Below are 22782 nucleotides of genomic sequence, written 5' to 3' on the forward strand. Positions count from 1 at the left end.
ATTTTACATCAGAGCTACCAATAAGGATGTAGTGAGAAACACCTGAACCTCTGTGATTAGCTTGGAAGGTTCTGCCACTCTTTAATTGGGTGTCACTTTAGTGTTGCAGTGACGTTCCTGGATGGCACTCAGAAATGCAATACTGCTGACATTTTTTTCTTCCCTAATATGTATGTTTAAATATATCCCAGCATTTTAAAAAATAAAAAATTTATGATGTTTCAGATACTTACATTTCTTATCAGGTATATGGAAATTCTATCTTATTTTCTTAAAGAAAATTAAATATGAAAAATCATGAATTTTAAAAACAATTTGTTTATATTACAGATAAAGGTTTCAGATTTTTTGAAGAATCTTTTTGACAGTGAATTTTGGTTATTAGGTAAAATATCTCTAATTACATTTTTTTCTGATCTCATTTCAAAATAATAGTATTTTTAAATTAAGCAGTGGCTCAATAATGTAGTTGTAATGATTAAGATTGAGTTAATTTTGGCTGAAAATATCAGAAATCTCTCAATAACATTGGTTTAAATAAGATTGAGTTTTATCTGTCATGTAAAGCTTAAGGGTAGACACCCCAAGGTCATATGGCTCTCCAAGGTCAGGTACTTTCTTATTCCACTACGAGTGGCCTCTATTACCAGACTTGATGACTGGTCCTCAGTGGATGCTTCGACTGTTCTTCATGTCTGCATTTCAGTGAGCAGAAATGAGTAACAAGAAGAGAACACCTTACCTCTTTGAAAAGTATACAGAAGTTGTACTGTTCACTTTTGCTTATATACTCTTGGCCAGAAACTAGTCATGTTTATTTGATCATTATGTGATCATATCCAGAACTGTATAGGATCTCAGGAATGTAGTCTGTATTTCTTAAGGCCCATATGTGTCACCAAAAGGTTTAGGTTCTAACTGAGAAAAAAAGAGGAGAGTAGATAGTACAGATTATTTAGCTTATTACAGGTTATTTACTCTGCCGTAGTAACTTAAAATGGAATGTCATACTGGAGTTTGGGGAGAAAAGTAGAAAATATTTTCCTTTAAGTGAGAGTATCAGAAGACAAAGCTGGTAAACGTGTTGTCATGTTTGAGATATTGCTTAGGTTTTTCACAATGAGAGCTAGAGGCTTAGGAGTCATTGCCATAGGGATCTTACACAGAGCCACAGAGTGCATGATCTCCCAGGGAAACCATATGCAGCAAAATGAGAAGAAAACCCAAAATTAAATTCTGAGCCACTTTTTCTTTAGAGAGTAAGGAGAATGAGCCAATGGAAAGATTGAGAAACATCCTTCTAAGAATTAGGCAACTTAAGTGTATACATACGTGTGTATACATATGTATGTATGTATGTATCTATCTGTCAATCTATCTGTCTATGTGAGACATAATTGAAAAGCACTTCAAGATGAGGGTGGGTAACTGCCTAGGATGCTGTAGAGTCATCAAGAACAATGAGGCAGAAATTGGCCAGAGGAGCTTTAGTTGTTAGGAAGTGAATGGGAATTGAAACAGCCACTATCCACACCACTCTTTCCAGAAATTTCACTATGCAGACACTTGGGTATGTCTATAGAGAGGTAAAGAGGAGAGAAGGAAGAATTGGAGATACTGGAACGTTGGGCATAATTTATACAGTGAGATCACAAATGAAGCAAAATATAAGCTCTTGTAAACAGATGTAGGACTTAATAGGAGAATTGCCTCTTCCTCTGAGACAGAGGTAAGACAATAAGAGTACGTATATGTCAATTTAGTTAATTTTCTTTCCACACACGAGTTATGTAGGGTAAGTATTATTTTCTTTGCCCCGTTTCAGAGAATGTAACAGATGAGGAAACGTATAAGTTCTTCAAAGTAAGACCCTGTTTTGCATATACAGGAATGTGTTCCTTCTAAGAAAACAAGACTTTGCACTTTACCTTCATTTGTTTTTGTATCCATTTAATATGTTACTCCAAGTTTGAAATTTTGTCAGATGTTTAAAAAAAATCACTTTATCCGTAGGCAGTATAACTTGTAGGATGAAGTTGTGAGATTTCCATTTTTTGCTAGTAATAGTTGCTCCTGAAGGCACTGATGTATTTCGGAGTCTAATTTTAAGAATTCTGCATTATAAGTAAAATGGTTCACACCAATGTAATTATTCAATCTAAAAATGTTTAAATCATCCTTAATTTGATTAAACTAGAATGTTGAGCAGGTATGTTCCTAGTTACAGGGTGGAATTAGTATTAATGTAAAGAAATAAATTTTTTGTGGACTTATGTATGTTAGAAGTTGCTTCCTTTAATCATGTAGTTTAGCATAAAATTCCATTCCTTTGTGATTAATTAGATATCCAATTTCATTGGCAAATGTTAAAGCATTGGAAAATATTGCATAATATGCAATTGATTTTATTCTTTCAGGGATAAAATGTGGTTTAAAGTATATTTTCCCCTTTTGGAATAGAGAAAGATTTAAAATAAAATGAAGTATATCTAATGAAGTACATCAAAAATTAAATAAACTTGGAAATACCATCCAGAAAGTAATCAGAGAACTTAAAGGAAAATATACATTTACTAAATTGCTTTTTCCTGTTTGTACTTTGTAAGAACAATTATTTTTATTTCTAAATCTAGAATTTATGAGAAAAATATTAAGTCTGCCGAACTTAACATAATCTTTACGATTCAAATTATGTTTAAGTTCATATCTAAGCTTATCTTTCTGAAGAATTTCAACAGGTGCCATATGATGATTTGTCATATCAGCCATAGTAGTCTAGATGGTTGTAGCTATAGAGTATTTTTACATTTTGATTTTTTAATATTTCATAAAATATCCGTTCATCATTTGATGATATTCTTTTATAGACGTACCTGGTAATTACACTACTCACTTGGCACTACTACATACCTGAATTTCTTCCGTTGCTAATTTTCATATGAGGACTCCTCAAGGAAATGATCAGTTCATAAAGAAATGTAATTTACGCTTCTTTATTGTGTCTCCTAGTGTCTGGCAGAATGTCTTTTAATTAGTGTTTGCTCATTAATTCCAAGAACATGTTGAGTTTGTTAAGCAAACTAGGTTTATTGATTCTTATTTTTAAATATATTATAATTTGTATAGCGTGCACATAATGTCTTTTCCTCTTGGAACTTTGATTCTTGAAATTTAGATGAGTAATTATTTCATATTTAAGTGGAAAAAATTTTTGTTCTCCTGTTTCCTTGGTTCACTTGTTATTTCTCTAGGACTCTAAAGCAGATTTATTTAGGTACGGTTTCTTTTAATATGTTCAAGTTTTACTCTGATTTTTACTTTGAAAATAGAATATAGACTACCGCATTTTGTCAACGGAGATGGCTTTAGAAGGTAAATTCTTTTAATGCTGAGAAATTAGTTTTAAATTCTACATCCTGTTGGGATTAATTTTGACTACTGTCCCTACTACCTCACTCCTTCCTCTTTTAAATGTCCTAATCCAAGCCCAGATCAAAACAAAGGAAAAGAACCCCACAAAACCAGTTTTTAGATTCCTCGAACACATCTGAGGCAGGCTCATATTTTGTTAAAAGCATTACTAAACAGAGAATGAATTAAAACAAGTACAGAGGACACAAACTATTTGAAAATAGTTAATCTTTGGTGGCCTTCTACCTTTTTTCTTAGTGCATTCCTATCAGTAAAAATCCTTGAGCAATCTGTAGTACACCATTTATTGATTTATGCATTAAATATATGTATCACTATAGTAATATACTATATAGCATGCAAGATAATCTTAATTTTATTAACATTTAAATGTTTTTATTCTGATAGTTTTAATACATCAATAATATTTCAGTGAGACTAATATTGTGCTTCATTTTTAAAAATTTTAATACGTGTTATAGAAAATTAAAGGTTTAGTTCTTTTTTTAAGTGTTTTTAAAATTTTTTTTATTTTTAAAGATTTTATTTATTTGAGAATGAGAGAGCATGAGAGAGGGAGCATAAGCAGGGGTAGCTGCAGAGGGAGAGGGAGAAGTAGGCTCCCTGCTGAGCAGTAACCTGGAGATCATGACCCTAGCCCAAGGCAGACACTTAACCAACTGAGCCACCCAGACACCCCAAGGTTTAGTTTTTTTTTTTTTTTCCAACAGAGAGAGAGAGACAGCCAGCGAGAGAGGGAACACAAGCAGGGGGAGTGGGAGAGGAAGAAGCAGGCTCATAGCAGAGGAGCCTGATGTGGGGCTCGATCCCATAACGCCGGGATCACGCCCTGAGCCTAAGGCAGACGCTTAACGACTGCGCCACCCGGGCGCCCCAAGGTTTAGTTCTTAATTTAGTTTATTTTAATAGTTGATTTTAGTAGCTGACATTGAAAAGTCACCTCACTGAAATACATTATATCTAAGAGGGAAATGGACATCATTGATGTAGTAAAGACTTATTTTTCAGTCCTATCCATTTTATCAAAGGTCTTTGTTGACATCAGGCTAGTAAATTTCCATCTTCCTTATATCAATAAGATAATCTTCCAGATTAATGGAAAGATGTTGTCTTTTCCTTTTAAATAAATTAGTGATATCTTTAATCCATATGTTTGGATACATGTGTTTTGTGGGAATCTTTAAAAAATGTATATCCAAATTATGAGGATTAATTTAGTTAAAGGTAGAGAATAAAATTTATAACTCTAATTAACTGTGTGCATATAAATTATAATAGCCCACCATTAAGTGAAAACAAATGAAAGAGTGAGGGGCTCCTGCCATTTTCTTCTTGTTATTGAATGTCTACTCTTGTTTCAGTATACTTATCATTGTGTTATCTGTAGACTTATGACATGGGGAAGGACCTCAATGTAATTATACTTTACTAAATATTAACAAAGCCTGTCTTTCTCATTTTTAGATAAAAGTAAATATGAGGAGATATTCTCATATTTGTCCCCAAGAGCTCAGTGGATGGTCTTACAATTTTGTACCCTACATTACTGGAGTTTACTGCTGTCTTAGGGTGTTACTATATAGAAGTTTAGGGTTATCTGAAGGAAGTCCCTCCTATAAGGTACAGATGGGAGAGTGCCAAGGGTTGAACTGAGAAAAGAATTGGCTAATGTAGTTGAAATCTTTTGGAGGTGGAGAAGAAATTAGAGGAGTAAAATATAGCATCTCCAAATATGCAAGTTCAGGCAGAGTGTCATAGGGATAATAGCCAGTGAATATGATAATGGAAGGACTGAGAGCCAAGGGACGCAGAGTCTGAATAGCTCTTGAGGAGCTAAGCCTGGGAAATGGGAAAGTAAACCCCATGATATGCTTGAGCATTTTGGAGCTTATGCAGGCTGTGTAATGATATTGTGAGGGCTGGGCAGGTACACCTATGGGGAAGAGAAGGAAAAATAAAATAAGAACAAAGAGGGAGGCAAACCATAAGAGACTCTTTTAACTCTAGGGAACAAACTGAGGGTTGCTGGAAGGGGTAATTGGGTGATGGGCATTAAAGAGGGCACTTGATGTAATGAGCAGTGGGTGTTATATGCAATTGATGAATCACTGAATTCTACCCCTGAAACTAATAATACACTATATGTTAACTAAATCGAATTTAAATAAAAAATAAAAATAACAAAAAATTGCCTGTTTGTCCTCCTAGTTGATAAGTGACTCCTTTATTAGGGAAGACACGTTTCTAAAGTACTATTTTTTGATACATTTCTAAATTACAAAGGGCCCTCCGATTGTAAAAGACAGAAACTTTTAAAATTATTTTAAATTTGAAAAAACAGGTATATTTTCTTGATTTGCATAACCAAAATGGTAAGAAAAGCAAAGACACATCTTTTCCTTGGAATGACTTAGAAACAGAGACTCCATACCATTAGGACTCTGTTTTTCTTTTCCTGCTGGCTTAACTTTCTTTTATTGAACATAGGTTTCTTGACTTAGCAGTAAACATGGCTGTGGTTCCTCTGGACTCACATACTTAATTCTCTGTGATCAAAGAGAAAGATCTGGTCTAGTATCTGTTGAAAACATACCTAAGAAGGATTTTCTTTGGCCTCTCTTGGATCATGTGCATACATCTTAGACAATCATTGTGATTAGGAAGGTTAGGTAGTATGATTGGCCCCAGTGGCAGCTCTGAGTTTAGGGTCCTGAGATGTGATACCAGAAAATGGACAGCTAGCAGAAACATGGCTCCTGGGAATAATTTGTGAGTCAGCCATTCCGGTTTGTGTCTACTAATTTTTCGTTTTACAGTTAGTCACAACAGATTTAAAACACAAAATGTTAATCATATAACACTAAAACACTTTCACAGGTTTCTGTTTTAATAAGAATAAGGTAGATGGCTTATGAATGTATTGCACACAAGAATTAGGAGCCCAGGAGGAAAAGAATTTAGACTAGAAAGATACGGGATGCGTAAAACAGATCGCAGCCTACAATGGGTTTTTGTGTGTTTCTTAATCTACAGCTTATTCATTTGGGAGAAAGGAATTAAGGAGTGTTTTCATTGTTCTGCTTTGCAGTTTTTTAATTTTGAAACTTTGTTTCATTATAAGGAATTTTTTCTAGTGATTCATTAATTTGAATTATAAGATTTAAAAAATATGTCAGTTAATTTTAAAAGTTCTTTGAGAAAACATTGTGATGTTAATAAGTACATTGAAAGGTTTTTGAATATAGAGTTCTTTGGAAATAAGTTATTTTAGTTTTTACATGAGTTGGCAAGAATTCAGCAAAAATTCAACCAAATTGTTTTGTATGCAGTCTTCCTCCTCCCCCCTTTTTAGCAGTCAGAACAAGATTATGGTTTCCAGATGAAATTCTGAATGTCACATAGTGATGACATATATTTTCCTGGTTGGCTCAGCATGAGATGCAATTTTGCATGCCATGTCACGCTGACTTGCAGAATCCAAAAAGCCATTATTTCCCCAGGGGCCTTCAAGAGTGATAGTATCAAATGTAGTTTGTATTTTGATGAAAAGTCTCAGGCATTATTGCAGTTTCTATGGCAAGTTGCTTAAAGCTTTATATATTATCTAAACCCTAGAAATTTAAAAATAGTGTTACTATATAAAAGTCACTTTTTCTTCAAGTTACTTAAATTTATGTTGCCAAATTAAGTTGCCAAAAATAATGATCATTGTAAGATACAGATCAAGTTAGGAGGGTATGGTGGAAAAACCAGTAGACTAGGGACCGAAAAATCTAGCTTTTGATCCTGTCCCCACTCCAATGTCAAGCTAACCTCATACACCTGCATTTTCTTTGTTTATAATGTGATAATAAGTATACCAACAATAGCTCATAGATTTAAGTATTGTAAGAATTAAATAAAGTAAGATTTGTGGAAGTTCTATAAAATGATAAAACACATTCAGATAGAAAGTAAATATCACATTTTTTATGTTTGCATTTTAAAAGGAACGGTATATGTTCTAAGCAAGGTGAAGCTTATTGTTTTATCTATTAGCTGCTGACATTGCAGTGTAATTTTAGTTTTTCTTTTCTCCGTTTGATATTAATCATCTTAAAGTTGCCTTAAAACCCAGTATTTCCTTTCATTCTTACATAACAACACTTATTTCACACTGATGATTTATTTTACATTTGTCTTAAGTGAGTTGCTATGTTATACCAGTTTTCTTTCTTTCTTTTCTTCTCTCTCTCTTTTTTAAAATGTCTCATAACCAGTTGTCTACATCTCTGTTTAAATATCTTACAGGCCATTCAAGGGGCACCTGTGGTTAAGGGTCCAACTCTTGGTTCCAGCTTAGGTCATGATGTCCTGGAATGGAGCTGCATTGGGCTCTGAATTCAGCCAAGGGTCTGCTTGAGATTCTCTCTCTGTCTCTCCCTATCCCTCTACCCCTCCCCCTTCTCTCTCTCTCTTCCTCTCTCCCTCTCAAATAAGTAAATCAATCTTTAAAGAAATAAATTTAGGTATCTTACAGGCCACTCAAGCCTAATGTCAAATCTGTACCAACCGTATGTCAAATCTGTACCAACCGTGTACCTTTCCCCCCCACTACCACTGACCATGTTACTCAAGGATGAAACCTTGAATTCATAGTGGCTTTTTTTCCTGTCCATTCTGTTTATATGCTGCATTCCCAATCAGAGCCGCATAATTTCTTCTACAGAATAAAGATCTGCTAAATAGTCTCACTCATGTCATTTCCAAATTATCTCATCATCTGTTCTCACTCTAACCCCATTGTTCAGGTGACAGCAAGAATCATCTTATTAAGAATGTAAATTGGATCATTTTATTCTCTGCCTAAAATGCTTCAGCAATTTCTTCCTGCATTTAAGGTAAAATCCAAACTTATTCCCATGGCCTACAAAGTTTGACCTGATTTAGCTTCTGTTGGGTTCTTCCATTCATCGTTTGTCATTTTTCCTTACATTGATCCTCTTTGATTTCTTCAGACACTTTATGCTTTTTCTTGCCTGGGATCTTTTCGTGTGCTGTTTCCATGGTTTCCATTTTTTTTTCACATTCAAACACTCATAATTGAAGTATTTTATTTTATATACAATGAGTTAGCATTAAGGTTAGGTATTTTGCATATCGGCAGTTAAGCTTGGTCTCTTGGATGAACCGTTCAAGGAGATTCACTTAATCCAACTTAATGAAGCCTGTATCCGCCACATACTGACGGAAACACTGGCAGCTCATATGGAGGCCGTATTTCCGCATCAGACCACACCGGTTTGAGCAGACGCGGCAAGAACGAGAACCCTGGCCACAGTTCTTCGGGTGGCCACAGTAGAGCTGCTGGTGACCCCTCTTGCCGTCTCAGGTGCAATGAAGAGAAAGGCCGTTGTTGTTCTCATGGCTATGTACTTTTCATGCTCCAAGTCTTAGTTTAAACGTTACCCTTTTAGTAAAGAAACCTCCTTCCCTGTTTAGTCTTTCTCAGATAGGTCTGTGGCACTCCCCCACGATTCCCTACCTTAGCACCTGTTTTCTGCCCTCTTTAACACCCATTATAGTTTTTCATTCTTTTTTTTTTCTTTGTCTAGAATGTATATCAAGGACCATATCTGACTTTCTCACTTTTTAAAAATTGAGGTACAATTGACATATGTTACACTAATTTCAAGGTGTACAGCTTAACAATTCAATATATCTATATGTTGTGAAATAATCACAATTGGGCTAGTTAATATCCATCACTATACATAGTTACCATAAACTTTTTCTTGATGAGAACTTTTCCAATTTACTTTCTGAGAGACTATCAAATATGCAGTATGGTATTATTAACTATGGCACCATGCTGTACATTACATCCCCAGGCCTTATTTATTTTATACTGGAAGTTTATACCTTTTTACCCCCGTCACTCATTTCACCGAACCCTTCCCTCTGGCTACTACCAGCCTGTTCTGTGTATTTATGAGCTTGGTTTTTGTTTTGTTTTATTTTGTTTCGTTTTTAGATTCCATATAGAAGTGAGATCATATGGCATTTGTCTTTGTCTGACTAATTTCACTTAGCATACTGCCCTTGAGGTCCATCCCTGTTATCACAAATGGCAAGCTTTTCTTCTTTTTTATGGCTGAATAATATTCCATTATAGGTGTGTGTATATCATATACATATGTGTGTGTATGTGTATATATATATATATATCATATACGTATATATACACACACATATGCGTACATATTGACATATTTGTGTGTGTGTGTGTGTGTGTGTGTGTGTGTGTGTATTAACCTCATTTTCTTTTTTCATTCATCCAAAAGCAGACACTTAGGTTGTTTCCATATTTAGGCTAGTATAAATAGTACTGTAGTGAACATAGAGGTGCATATATCTTTTCCAGTTAGTATTTTCATTTTCTTTAGATAAATACCCCAAAGTGAAATTGCTAGATCATATGGTAGTTCTGTTTTTAATTTTTAAAGGAAACTGTATGCACTTTTCTTTCATAATGGCTGCACCAATTTACATTCCCAACAACAGTGCACAGGGATTTCCTTTTCTCCACATCCTTGCCAGCACTTGTTATCTCTTGTCTTTTTGATAATAGCCAGTCTCTCAGGTGTAAGATAATATATTATTTTGGTTGTGATTTGCATTTCCCTGATGATTAATGATTTTGAGCATCTTTTATGTACCTGTGGGCCATCTGTATGTCTTTGGGAAATGTCTTATTTAGATCTTCTGTCCATTTTTTAATCAGATTGCTTTTTGCTATTGAGTTTTATGAGTTCTTTACATATTTTGGATATTAACCCCTTATCAGATACATGACTTACAAATATTTTCTCATATTCAGTAGTTTGCCTTTTCATTTTGTTGCTGGTTTCCTTTGCTGTGCAGAAGCATTTTAATTTGATATAGTCCCAGTAGTTTATTTTTGGTTCTGTTTCCTTTGCTTTTGGTGTCAGCTTCAAAAAAATCATAGCCAAGATCAGTGTCCCAGAGCTTACTGCATGTGTTTTACGGTTCAGGTCTTAGTTTTAAGTCTTTAATCCATTTGAGTTAGTTTTTGTGTTTGGTGTCCAGTTTCATTCTTCTGCATATGGTTGTCCAGTTTTCCCAACAACGTTCATTGAAGAAACTGTTTTCCCCCCAAGATTTGTTTACTTCTTTTTTCCCGGAATCTAACATCTATTTCTGGCACTGAGCAAATATTTAATAAATAATTATTGCACAAATCCATAAAACCTTTTTCTCTCTTTTTATTTTTATTTAGGGACTTAAATATCACATCCCTTAAACTTTTTTGCCCCCAGTTCTTTAATTTATATTGATGTCCAGTAACTTTTCATGTCTGTTCCCACATTTCCCAGGGGTACTTATCAATTATTTAGGAGAAATAGCAGGGTATAGTACATTTTAAGTTGGTGCACATAATCTTTCAGAATATTCCCACTATATCACAAATTCAGGTATGTTTAAAAATGTTAAATACTGACAAGAGTAGTCAAGGTATAACCCAGGATATTGACGTTAGATTTCATCTTTAGTTGGGTAATCAGTAAATATTAATTTTGGCTTCCTACAGTGTTCTTAATTGTGTGTTAAGTACTTTGGGAAATTGAAAGTTGTAGATGACGTGGCTCTTGTTCTCATGGACCTCAGATTCTAAGAGGAAAGAAAAAAGTCTTGTACAATATGGTAGACTTCACAAAGCTGAGGAAAAATTAGGTAAAGGAGCCATTATTACAGACTTTAGGAATTGGAAAAGTTTTCATTGGAGAGGTACAACCTGAGGTAGGTCTTGAATAGATAGGGTTTGTGATAATCAGGAGGGGGCGGTTAACTTGGATGGGAACAACAGGGGGGATTGGAGTGGAGATTCTTCAGCAGAAGTAGTGGAAATTAAAATTGAACAGATTCAGAGAGGCAAGACCAGCTTATCCAGGACTTTGAAAACCAGATGCGGAACTTGGGGTTTCTATCTAAGATAGTGCTATTTATTCTTGAATAGTATCCTATGGTTGAGAGTAGTCTAAGATGGAACGGAAGGAGGAAGACCCTTTCCAGGAATGTGATGTACACTTCTTTATAAAGATGAAGTTTTTCAGCAGGTTGGTAGCCATGAAAGTGGCAAAAAAAAAGAGTACAGATTTAGGTTATTTATGTACCTGAAAATTGACCTCTTTTTTTTTTCTTTTGCAAGAAGTATATTTGTGTTTCTTTCTAGTGACACCAAAATCATTATTTGGATTATGAATGAGTAATAGCTTCTTTTCCATGGCTATACATATGTGATTTAGAACAGAGTGAAAGGTCATTATAAGAAAATAATTCTAAAATTATTGCAGTTCCTACACGATAATAAAATTTTCTAAAATAGCTCTATGCTACCTATCATTTTAGTAAGTTTGTTATCCATTCATTTCCCATTTTCAAAGGTAAGCTCCTCAAAAGCACAACTTCAGGGGTGCCTGAGTGGCACAGCGGTTAAGCGTCTGCCTTAGGCTCAGGGCGTGATCCCAGCGTTATGGGATCGAGCCCCACATCAGGCTCCTCCGCTATGAGCCTGCTTCTTCCTCTCCCACTCCCCCTGCTTGTGTTCCCTCTCTCGCTAGCTGTCTCTATCTCTGTCAAATAAATAAATAAAATCTTAAAAAAAAAAAAAAAGCACAACTTCAGTCTTCTGCATCTTTGTTCCCCTTAAGTCCTCGTATAAGTAAGGGACTAGTTGTGCTTACTGAACTGAACTCTTACTTTTCCATAGCTCATAAGTTTTGGAAGAGGCCATCATTTTCCTTTATCTCATTTTCAAGTGTTTTCCAAGCCACACCAACGGAATGGAAGAATAGCTCTATAATAAGATTCACAGACTGGTATCAGTCTGCTTTTATTCTTGCTGTGCTGAAATTCCCTCAACCCTTCTGAAATTTCCTATGGACTTGAGGAAATGGGGGATTGAGAGAAAGGTAGTGGGGACATGGTTCCTCTTCTACTGTGTTCTTTAACCCAGTATTTTTACCAGTATTCTTATGTTCAAGGAAGAGCAAGGAGGACAACCGGGCTAGAGCAGAGAGCACTGGGAAGTGGAATGGAAGAAGTTAAAAAAACAATGGGGAAGAAAAATCCTGTAGGGACTTATAAGTCATTGTAAGGATTTGGACTAGTAAAAGTGAGTAATACAGGATGCCATAGAAGGGTTTTGATTAGAGAAGTGATATGACTCTTTTTGGCAATTTTAATGGTAACACTTTGGGTGCTGCGTTGAGAATAGACTGTAGAGTGGAAAGTATAGAAACGGGTAGACCTGTTGACCTGTGGCTTGTTGGCATAGTGTATGCCTGTAATCATGGTGACTTGGGTGAGGATAGTATCACTAAAGGAGGTAAGGTCAAATGCATGATATATTTTGTGATGGAGCCAGTAAAATTATGCCAATTGTGTGGATGTATAGTGTGTGTGTAGGGGGAAGGTCAGTCATTTTCACCTAAGCAACTGAAAGGGTGGATTTGCTATTTTCTGAGACTTGAAGGAATATAAAAGCAAAAGTGTGGGGACAGAGGGAGATTCCAGAGTTTTGCTTTGGCCATGTTAAATTTGAAATTCCTGTTAAACATCTGAATGGAGACGTTGAGTGGACAATAGGATGAGCAGTCTGGAGTTCAGAGGCTAGGTCAAGACTGTTTTCTGGGAATTGTCTCCTTATGGAGGATACTTAAAGCCATGACATTGAGTGAGATCATCTAACAAGAGAGTGTTTGTAGAGAAGAGTAATGATCCAAAGGTTGAATCTTGGGACACCGCAACATTTAGAGGTCTGGAAAATGAAGAGCTAGCAAGAAAACCAAGAAAGCTACTGGTGAGGTAGAAGGGAACACAGAGACAGTGGTGTCCAGGAGGAATCAAGAAAGTGTGTCAAGAAGGTGGCAATGATCAAATGTTTCAATTTCCTCTAATAGGACCTATTAGTCAGTGTTTTCCACTGGCTCTAAAAAACAACCACAAAAATCTCAGTGTCTTGACACAATAGACTTGATTTCTTGTTCAAGGAAAGTACACTGTTGTGTTCACAGTGTCTTAGCTCTTTTCCAAGCAGTGAGTCGGGCATTTGCCATTTAGTCACACTGCTGATTCATTGGATGGTCTGCACTCAGCCAGCAGATAAGAGAAAGAAGTGAGAAAAGCACACTTGCTCTTGATTGCCTATAGAGCTTAGAGAGGTACCATCTAACTTTAGGTCGTACGTTATTGGTCAGAATCATTCACCTGGGCTTGCCTAGTTGCAGACTAAGTAATACAGGGGAATAGGTAGACTGATTAATAGGGACTCTTGTCTCTGACACAAGGAGTGACAGTGAATCCAGAGCTAAAATCTTCAAAGAACAAAGGGGCGAGGATGCTAACCTCAGGATCATATAGATTTTTTCAGTTAGGAGTAATGGGTGTAGGGTGATGACATGAAAATCCAAAGCGAGGCTGTTTTTTAGAGAGGAGGTACAAAAGTAGACTGGAAGTGGCAGTGAAGATCAGGGAAGCCACTGAACCCACTCCCAGGCCCAATTCTATGCAGGGTATGGCGAGAAAGCATCAGCTAGTTAAGAGGACTTCACAGAAAGCAGTGTCCTTAGGTTTGTGTGAGAAGAAGATGGAAAGTAAGTTCAGAGAAAAGATTTAGGAAGATATGGGAGATTTTACTAATGATACCTTATGAGTTCTAGAGGGCAGAATAGAAGAGATTTCAGTGTTGTAGAGTGAGAGATGGCACCAGGTGGGGTTACACAGAGGTCTTTGGTGATGAGGGTTGCAGTCATAAGGGTTATTCTTAGAGTTTTGACTTCTCCTGTTGGCCGGTGTAAATGGAGATAAAGGGCATGAAAGAATTAACCTTGGGATTATAAGGCAGAGTTAGTTGACAAGTGTTGGGGGCTGGAGGGGTGTAGTCTTCTCAAGATCACTCAGGTTGGTTGGTTATTGGTTATTCCAGTTATGTAATACGTGTTATGTATCAGGCACAGTTCTCAGTTCTGTAATCAAGTGTGCAAAATACAAGTTTATTTTTGTAGCAGAGATACAGAACTTACCTGTGGTCCTCAGTTATACTGGGCTGAAGAAGTAAGTAATCCAAAGTCAATCCAGGGTCACCCAGAGTTGTGTCAGGGTTTTATGGGGATCATATTGAGGAAAGAATTTGACTCTCGTCTGGGTTCTGTGGCATCAGCTTTTCTCTCAGGCAATGAAGGTGGAATGCTTGGAGGGATCTTTAGAAGTAGGAACTTCAGTTAATCAATCTTTGTCTTTCTCCTTGACTATTTAAAACAAAGTTTGAAGAAATGAAACTTAAATGATACTTTCAACACATACTTAAAATTATATACTTAGTGGATACTTAAAAATGATTGCAATTATATATGCCAATTTAAATCATTAGATGAAAGAATAATGAAATTTTTAGGCCAGGAGTTCTCCTTTGGAGTGTGGGACCCTCAAATTAGTCAAAGATTAGAACTTACTTTTCCTGCGAACCACTTAAAAGCAAAAGGATCAAATGCAGATCAAATAAACACATTTTGTGAATTTATTTAAGTTAATATCCAGGCAAGGTTCTCAGGTGATAATACATCAATTTATAACTTCTGTGTCAGCAAATAAAATGAGCAATATTGAGGGTGGTAAGCAAAACAGCTCCTAATCGGTCTTCTGTTTTCACGCTCTCTCCCATGGTATATCTGTATGCTACAATGATATATGTCCTATATGTCCTGTGTGAGTATCAGAATTTGCACTTCTAAAACCCAAATTTTATTACATTTCCTTGTATAGAAATTTTCACCATCTTATTAGTACCTTCAGGATAAACGTCGTGTTTCTCAGCATGGTATTTCAAGCCCTTCACAACTCGACCTTCCACTTACTTTCCGGTCCGATCTCCAGTACATCAGTTTCATTTGCCCTGCAGTGTGCTTCACGCTAGCCTCCTGTACACTTTGGGCCTCTGTGCCTCTCTTTATGCTCTCTGCCTACAACTCCTTCTTTCTTGGATTTGAGAATTCTTCCTGAACCCAGATCTGTGTTACCTCCCCTGTGAAGACTTTGCCAGTTCTTGATTGAATTAGCCAGTCTCTATAATTTGCAGAATATTTTATAGCATAGCATTCATCATGCTCTTTGACAATTGTTGTATTTAATTAGATTTATATCTCCTCTCTAGACTGTAAGCTCTTGGAGGATAGGGATTGTGCCATATTTTGCAGCCCTTACTGCACTACCCTGGTAAATGGACATTGAATAAAATTTTTGAGTTTATGATGAATGAGATTCCTTTCTGCCTTCCTTCCCCTCCTTTCTTTCGCTTTTTCTCCTTTTACTTTCCAAAACATAAATGTGAACATTCAAATTCTAGTAGTGATCTGATAAGCAAAGTTTTCTCACTTATTTTTCTATAATCCCCTGGTTAGTTTATGTTTAGTTTCTCTCTGAGCACTTAAACTGTAAAGATCAAAGTTCAGGTTAAGACTTCACTTCAGAAGAAGCAGTGTGAAGGTATTTATGAAGGGCAAACACTAAGTAACAACCCCAATTTTACAGAACGACAGAACAACCAGCTTCATTATTATAGAGTTGCACTTTGAATAATTTAATCATTGTCAAAACTTAGTTCTGAGTATAAGATACGTGAAAAACAATACTAGCCTTGTCAAAAGTTGTAGCTATAAGCAAGAGACTGCCTCTTCCAACTTCAGAAATTCTTGATGCTCCTCTAAGATCTCATGATATTAACTGCAAATGCTTCATTTGTTCATTTTCTGCTGTGGACTCGTACTTCTGGTGGTGGTAGTGTTGGCTGTATTGTGTGTGCCTGCACGCTAAGAGTCATGGAGGCGCACACTTCTTGTTAATTGGTTTCATTTTGGAATTAAGGCCAGGGCGAAAGAACAGTAATAGTCCTGGTGGATCAGTGTGGTTAAGCTGTGTATAAGTTGAAGGGCAGGTTCTAGAGCCATTCGTATCTTTGCCTTACTACTTAGGACACGATGGTGTTAGTGATTCCTTTTCTCTTTTTCTCTCTTCCCTTCCTCTGCTCTCCCCTTTCATTCCTTTCATTTCTCCTTTCTTCTTTCTTTACAGGTAGCACAATGGCTGCCCCACACCGTGGTTTTCCTCTGAGATGGAGGCAGCCTTTAATGCTTCTCTCTTGAGAGTGATGGATGAGAAACTTGAAACCTAAATAGCTGAAGTGATTCTAAGAGCACATATCTTGAATTGGTAGAAAAAAAGGTGGTACCTAGGTTTCCTTGTTGCCAATTTATGCTTTGAGGAAGCTTTTACATAAATATATTTATCCCATTAGTGTCGGAAATTTCACCACTGAAGAGTTTTTTGTTTTGTTTTTTAAATCTTGAAGCCTTCCACATGTATGTATAAGCTCCTTGAATACTGAAACCATGTCTGTTTTGTTCACCGTGATACCCCAGAAAAGATTCTGTAATGTATATAATTGGCAAATCACTGTTATACCCCTGAAACTAATACTGTATGTCAGTATTATAATTAAATTTATAATTAAACTATAATATAATTAAACTATAATTAAAATTATATCAATTGATTGAATCACCCAGTATTTACTGAGTAAGCCACTATACTATTTCAGGCTGCTGCATGAAATAGAGGAATCATGGATTGCCCTATCAGTGAAATGAATACTGTCTTAGTATCAGCATTATGATGAATAAAGTACATAAACATACAAATTGATGGTCAAATGTCAAGGTTAAAGAAACAATGCTACAGGAATTTTTTTATTGTTGCTACTCTCTTATTAGAAGTCATTCTCCTTTATTGACCAATTACTAAACCTGACCTGCTTTTGTGATAGCACCTCTTTAAGGCTTTTACACAGCAGATGATGACCAAAAACAAGGCTAAATTCTGAGAAGCACTTACTATGAGAAATGAATTATATTTTTGTAGCTGAACAAATATTTTTTGACTCTTCAATATCATGAAGTAACCTTTTTATTGTGAGAGTCTTGGACTCAATAGCATAAGCCATTTGGTCTCAAATGCAATATTTGGTGCCATTGGTTTATATATACTATAAATTATTTAGAGTTGCCATTTAACCATTGACATCATTACTCAAACCCTCAAAATAAGAACAGAGGTTTTTGACATACTGACTTTGAGTAATTGTTACCAGGTTCCAGTTCAACCTTAAGAAGGAAAAAGAATGTTCTGATGTAAATCATTGATATGTTGAAGCAAAAATATATGATTGTTTAATTATTTGGCTTGGAACTTTTAGCTTTATGATTTTTCAGCCAATTTTTATCTAATCAGTGTTACTTTAATACGGACATAAGATTATTTCTCATTGGAAGAGTACAATGATTAATGGGCAGAACTCAGAATATATTTTCAAAGTTCAAGCATTAACTGCTACCATTTATTACTATACCATGTCACTATACATTACTGTTCCTTTTGGTGAGACAAATATTCAGATGTTTAATATAATACCATCAATAATTAAATATGTTATACAGAATTATGTCAGAATTCTGTGAGGTGATAGAGGAAGGACCTCTAATTTGGGGAAATTACTGACCGTTTTTCAGAGGAAATGGTATTTAAGGTAAAGCTGAAACACAGGTTGATTTTGATAGAAGAGGAGGGTACTCATGTTTCAGATGTGGTAACTTTTCACTTCTTTTCTATACTTTACAGTCAATCTTTTTCATCATCATTTTCCTATATTTATAGTACTTTCATGAAATATTTTTATACACATTACAGTGTTTGAATTGAATAGTATTGTTGATATTAGATAATAGTATTATTAATTTCTGACATTTAGACTAAATTGCTTTCCTTAATTTTTATGTTAAGTGGGACTGCTGAAACATTCAAGTTGAGTCCAAGTGCAGTACCTTTCTTTTTACTTTTTATTTTTTTATCTTAATTCCAGTATGGCTAACTACAATGTTATATTAGTTTCAGGTGTACAATATAGTGACTCAACAATTCTACATATTATTCACTGCTTATCAAGATAAGTGTACTCTTAATTCCCTTCACCTATTTCACACATTCCCTTATCCACCTCCCCTCTGGTAACCGTCTGTTTGTTTTCTATAGTTAAGAATCTGTTTTTTGATTTGTCTCTATTTTTTTTTCCTTTGCTTGTTACAAGTTTTGTTTCTTAAATTCCACATATGAGTGAAATCATATGGCATTTGTCTACCTCTGGCTGAATTACTTTCCTTAGCATTATATTCTTTAGCTCCATCTATGTCGTTGCAAATGATAAGTTTTATTCTTTCTTTATTGCTGAATAATATTCCAGTGTGTGTGTGTGTGTGTGTGTGTGTGTTGTGTGTGTGTGTGTGTACACCATATTTTCTTTATCCATTCATTTATTGATGAACACTTGGGCTGCTTCCATTATTTGGCAGTTGTAAATATTGCTTCAATTAACACAGGAATGCATGTATCCTTTTGAATTAGTGTTTTTATGTTCTTTGGGTAAATACGCAGTAGTGCGATTACCAGATTATAGGGTAGTTTCATTTTTAATTTTTTAAGGAACCTCCATACTGTTTTCTACAGAACCTGCACTAGTTTGCATTCCCATCAACGGTGCGCAAGAGTTCCTTTTTCTCCACATCGTCACTAACACTTGTTGTTTCTTGTGTTTTTTATCTTTGTCATTCTGACAGATGTGAGGTAATATTTTATTGTAATTTTGATTTGCATTTCCCTGATAACGAGTGGTGGTGAGCATCTTTTCATGTGTCTATTGGCCATCTGGACGTCTTCTCTGGAGAAATGCCTGTTCATGTCTTCTGCCCATTTTAATTGGATTATTTGTTTCTTTGGGTGTTGAGTTGTATAATTTCTTTATATACTTTGGATAGTAACCCTTTATCAGATATGTCATCTGTAAATATCTTCTCCCATTCAGTAGTGTGCCTTTTGGTTTTGTTGATTGGTTCTTCTGTGGTGCAGAAGATTTTTATATTTATGTAGTAGTCCCAATAGTTTATTTTTGCTTTTGTTTCCCTTGCCTCAAGACACATAGGTAGAAAAATGTTGTCATGTCCATGTCAGAGAAATTACTGTCTGCACTCTCTTGTAGGATTTTTGTGGTTTCAGGTTTAATATTTAGGTCTTTAATCTGTTTTGAATTTATTTTTGTGTATGGTGTAAGAAAGTGGTCCAGTTTCCTCCTTTTGCATGTTGCTGTCCAGTTTTCCCAATACCACTTGTTAAAGAGACTTTTTCCCGTTGGATATTCTTTCCTGCTTTGTCAAAGAGTAATTAACTACATAATTGTGGGTTTTTCCCTGTGTTTTCTTTTTCTTTTTTAATTCAGGGATTTTCCCTTCTGTTCTGTGTGTCTATACTGTTTTGATTACTACAACTTTGTAATATAACTTCAAGTTTGGAAATGTGATACCTCCAGCTTTCTTTTTCTTTTTCAAGATAGCTCTGGCTATTCAGGGTCTTCTGTGGTTCCATACAAATTGTAGGATTATTTGTTCTAGTCCTATGAAAAATGCTGTTGATAGTTTGATAGGGATTACATTAAATCTGTAGATTGCTTTGGATGGTGTGTACATTTTAACAATATTTGTTCTCCCAATCCATGAGTGTGGAGTGTCTTTCCATTTCTTTGTGTCCCCTTCAATTTCTTTTACCAGTGTTTTATAGTTTTCAGAGTACAGGTCTTTCACCTCCTTGGTTACATTTATTCCTAAGTATTCTGTTATTTTTGGTGCAGTTGTAAATGGGATTGTTTTCTTGATTTCTTTTCTGCTGCTTCTTTGTTAGTATATAAGAATGCAACAGATTTCTGCACATTAATTTTGTATCCTATAACTTTACTGAATTTGTTTATCAGTTCTAGTAGTTTTTTGGTGAGAATTTTACTTCTTCCTTACCAACTTGGATCCCTTTTATTACTTTTTGTCGTCTGATTGCTGTGACTAGGACTTCCAGTACTATGTTGAATAAATGTGGTAAGAATGGACATCTTTGTGTTATTCTTTACCTTGGTTTTTCTCCATTGAGAAAATGCTGTTTTTCACCATTGAGTATGATTTTAGTTGTAGTTTTTCGTATATGGCCTTTATTATGTTGAGGTATGTTCCTTTTAAGCCTGCTTGTTGAGGGTTTTTATCATGAATGGATGTTGTACTTTGTCAAATGCTTTTTCTACATCTATTGAAATAATTATATGGTTTTATTTTTTCTCTTATTGATGTGATGTATCATGTTTATTGACTTGTGAATATTGCACCACCCTTGCAACCCAGGAATAAATCCCACTCCATCATGGTGGATGATTTTTTACATGTATGGTTGGATTCCATTTTGCTAGTATTTTGTTGAGAATTTTTGCATCTATGTTCATCAGAGATTTTGGCCTGTAGTTCTCTTTTTTTGTAGCATCTTATCTGGTTTTGGTATCAGGATAATGGTAGCCTAAAAGAATGAATTTGGGGATTTTCTTTCCTCTTTTTCTGGTTTGATAAATAGTTTGAGAAGAATAGGTTTTAAATGTTTGTTAGAATTCGTCTGTAAAGTCATCTGGTCTTAGATTCTAAGGAAGTTTTTTGATTACTGATTCAGTTTTATTGCTGGTAATTGATCTGTTCATATATTCTATTTCTTCCTGATATAGTTTTGAGAAGTTATGTATTTCCAGGAATTGATCCATTTCTTCTAGGTTGCCCAATTTGTTGGCATATAATTTTTTACAGTATTCTCTTACAGTCCTTTGTGTTTCTGTGCTGTTGGTTTTTATTTTTCTAATTTTGTTTATTTGAGTCCACCCCCACCCCCCCGCCCGTCTCTCTCTTTCTCTCTTTTAAGTCTGGCTAAAAACTTATCATTTTGATCTTTTCAAAGAAACGGGTTTTGGTTTCATTGATCTGCTGATTTTTAGTTTCTATTTCATTTCTTTCCTGTTCTAATCTTTATTATTTCATTCCTTCTACTGGTGTTGAGTTTTTTTTTTTTTTTTCTTTCCTTCCTTCCTTCCTTCCTTAGCTCCTTTAGGTGTAAGGTTAGGCTATTTATTTGAGATTTTTCTTGTTTCTTAAGATAGGCTTGTATTGCTGTAAACTTCCCTCTTAGAACAGCTTTTACTTCCTCTCAAAGATTTTGGACTATGTTTTCATTTTCATTTGTCTTCATGTCTGTTTTTTTTTTTGTTTCATCTTTGATTTCTTATTTGACCCATTCATGGTTTAGTAACATGTTATTTAACCTCCATATATTTGTGCTCTTTCCAGATTTTTTCTTGCGTTTGATTTCTAGTTTCATAGAGTTGGGACAGAAAAACAAACGCATGGTATGACTTCAGTCTTTTTGAATTTGTCAAGACTTGTTTTCTGGCCTCATATGCGATCTTTTCTGGAGAATATTCCATGTGCACTTGAAAAGAATGTGTATTCTGTTATTTTAGGATGGAATGTTGTGAATATAACTGTTAAAATCCGTCTGATTCAGTGTCATTCAGAGCCACTTTTTTCTTGTTGATTTTCTGTTTGGATGATCTATCCATTGATGTAAGTTGGGTGTTAAAGTCCCCTGCTGTTATTGTATTACTATTGATTACTTCCTTTATGTTTGTTATGAACTGCTTTATGTATTTGGATGCTTTCATGTTGGGTGCATAAATATTTAAAATTCTTATATCTGCTTGTTGATGTGTTCTGTTTATGATTATATAGTGTCCTTCTTTGTCTATTGTTACAGTCTTTGTTTTAAAGTCATATAAGTATTGTTACCCTGGCTTTCTTTTCACGTTCATTTACATGATAAATGCTTTTCATTCCCTTCACTTTCACTCTGTATATGTCTTTAGGTCTGAAATGAGTCTTGTGTAGGCAGCATGTGGATGGGTCTTGTTTTTTTAGTCTATTCCATCACACTATGGCTTGATTGGAGTGGTTAGTCCACTTACATTCAAAGTAATTATTGATATGTATTGTAAATTTGTTACTTTTTTTAGTATTTGTTTTTGTAGTTCTTCTCTGTTCCTCTCTTCCCTTGCTGTCTTCTCTCATGGTTATTTGGATTTCTTTGGTGGTATAAGTGGGTTTCTTTCTGTTTTATTACTGGTTTTTGGTTTGCAGTTACCAGTAGGTTTGTATATAAGATCTTCTGCATAGAGCAGTCCATATTAAGTTGATAGTTGTTTAAGTTTGAGCCCAGTCTTTACTTCTCTCCCCAACACATTTTAGGTATTTGGTGTCATACTTTACATTTTTATAGTTTGTGAGTCCCTTGAGTAACTTTTAACAGGTGTATTCATTTTTTACTGCTTTTGTGCTTCCT

General features: G+C 35.2%; 2 protein-coding genes across 2 annotated transcripts in view; one reads left to right on the forward strand and one right to left on the reverse strand.

Annotated features, from left to right (window-relative positions):
- The window catches only part of VPS13B (vacuolar protein sorting 13 homolog B), a 759954-nt gene that overhangs the window by 342534 nt on the left and 394638 nt on the right, over nt 1-22782 (forward strand). The window lies entirely within an intron of this gene.
- Nucleotides 8620-9354, reverse strand: LOC121101719 (40S ribosomal protein S29-like). Its single transcript, XM_040626026.1, has 2 exons — nt 9342-9354; nt 8620-8798 (listed from the first exon to the last, which is right to left on the reverse strand). The coding sequence occupies exons 1-2, from the start codon at nt 9352-9354 to the stop codon at nt 8620-8622; spliced, it is 192 nt and encodes a 63-aa protein (XP_040481960.1).

This window comes from Ursus maritimus, unplaced genomic scaffold (genome assembly GCF_017311325.1).
Source record: "Ursus maritimus isolate PB19 unplaced genomic scaffold, ASM1731132v1 scaffold_9, whole genome shotgun sequence".
Lineage (NCBI taxonomy): Eukaryota > Metazoa > Chordata > Mammalia > Carnivora > Ursidae > Ursus > Ursus maritimus.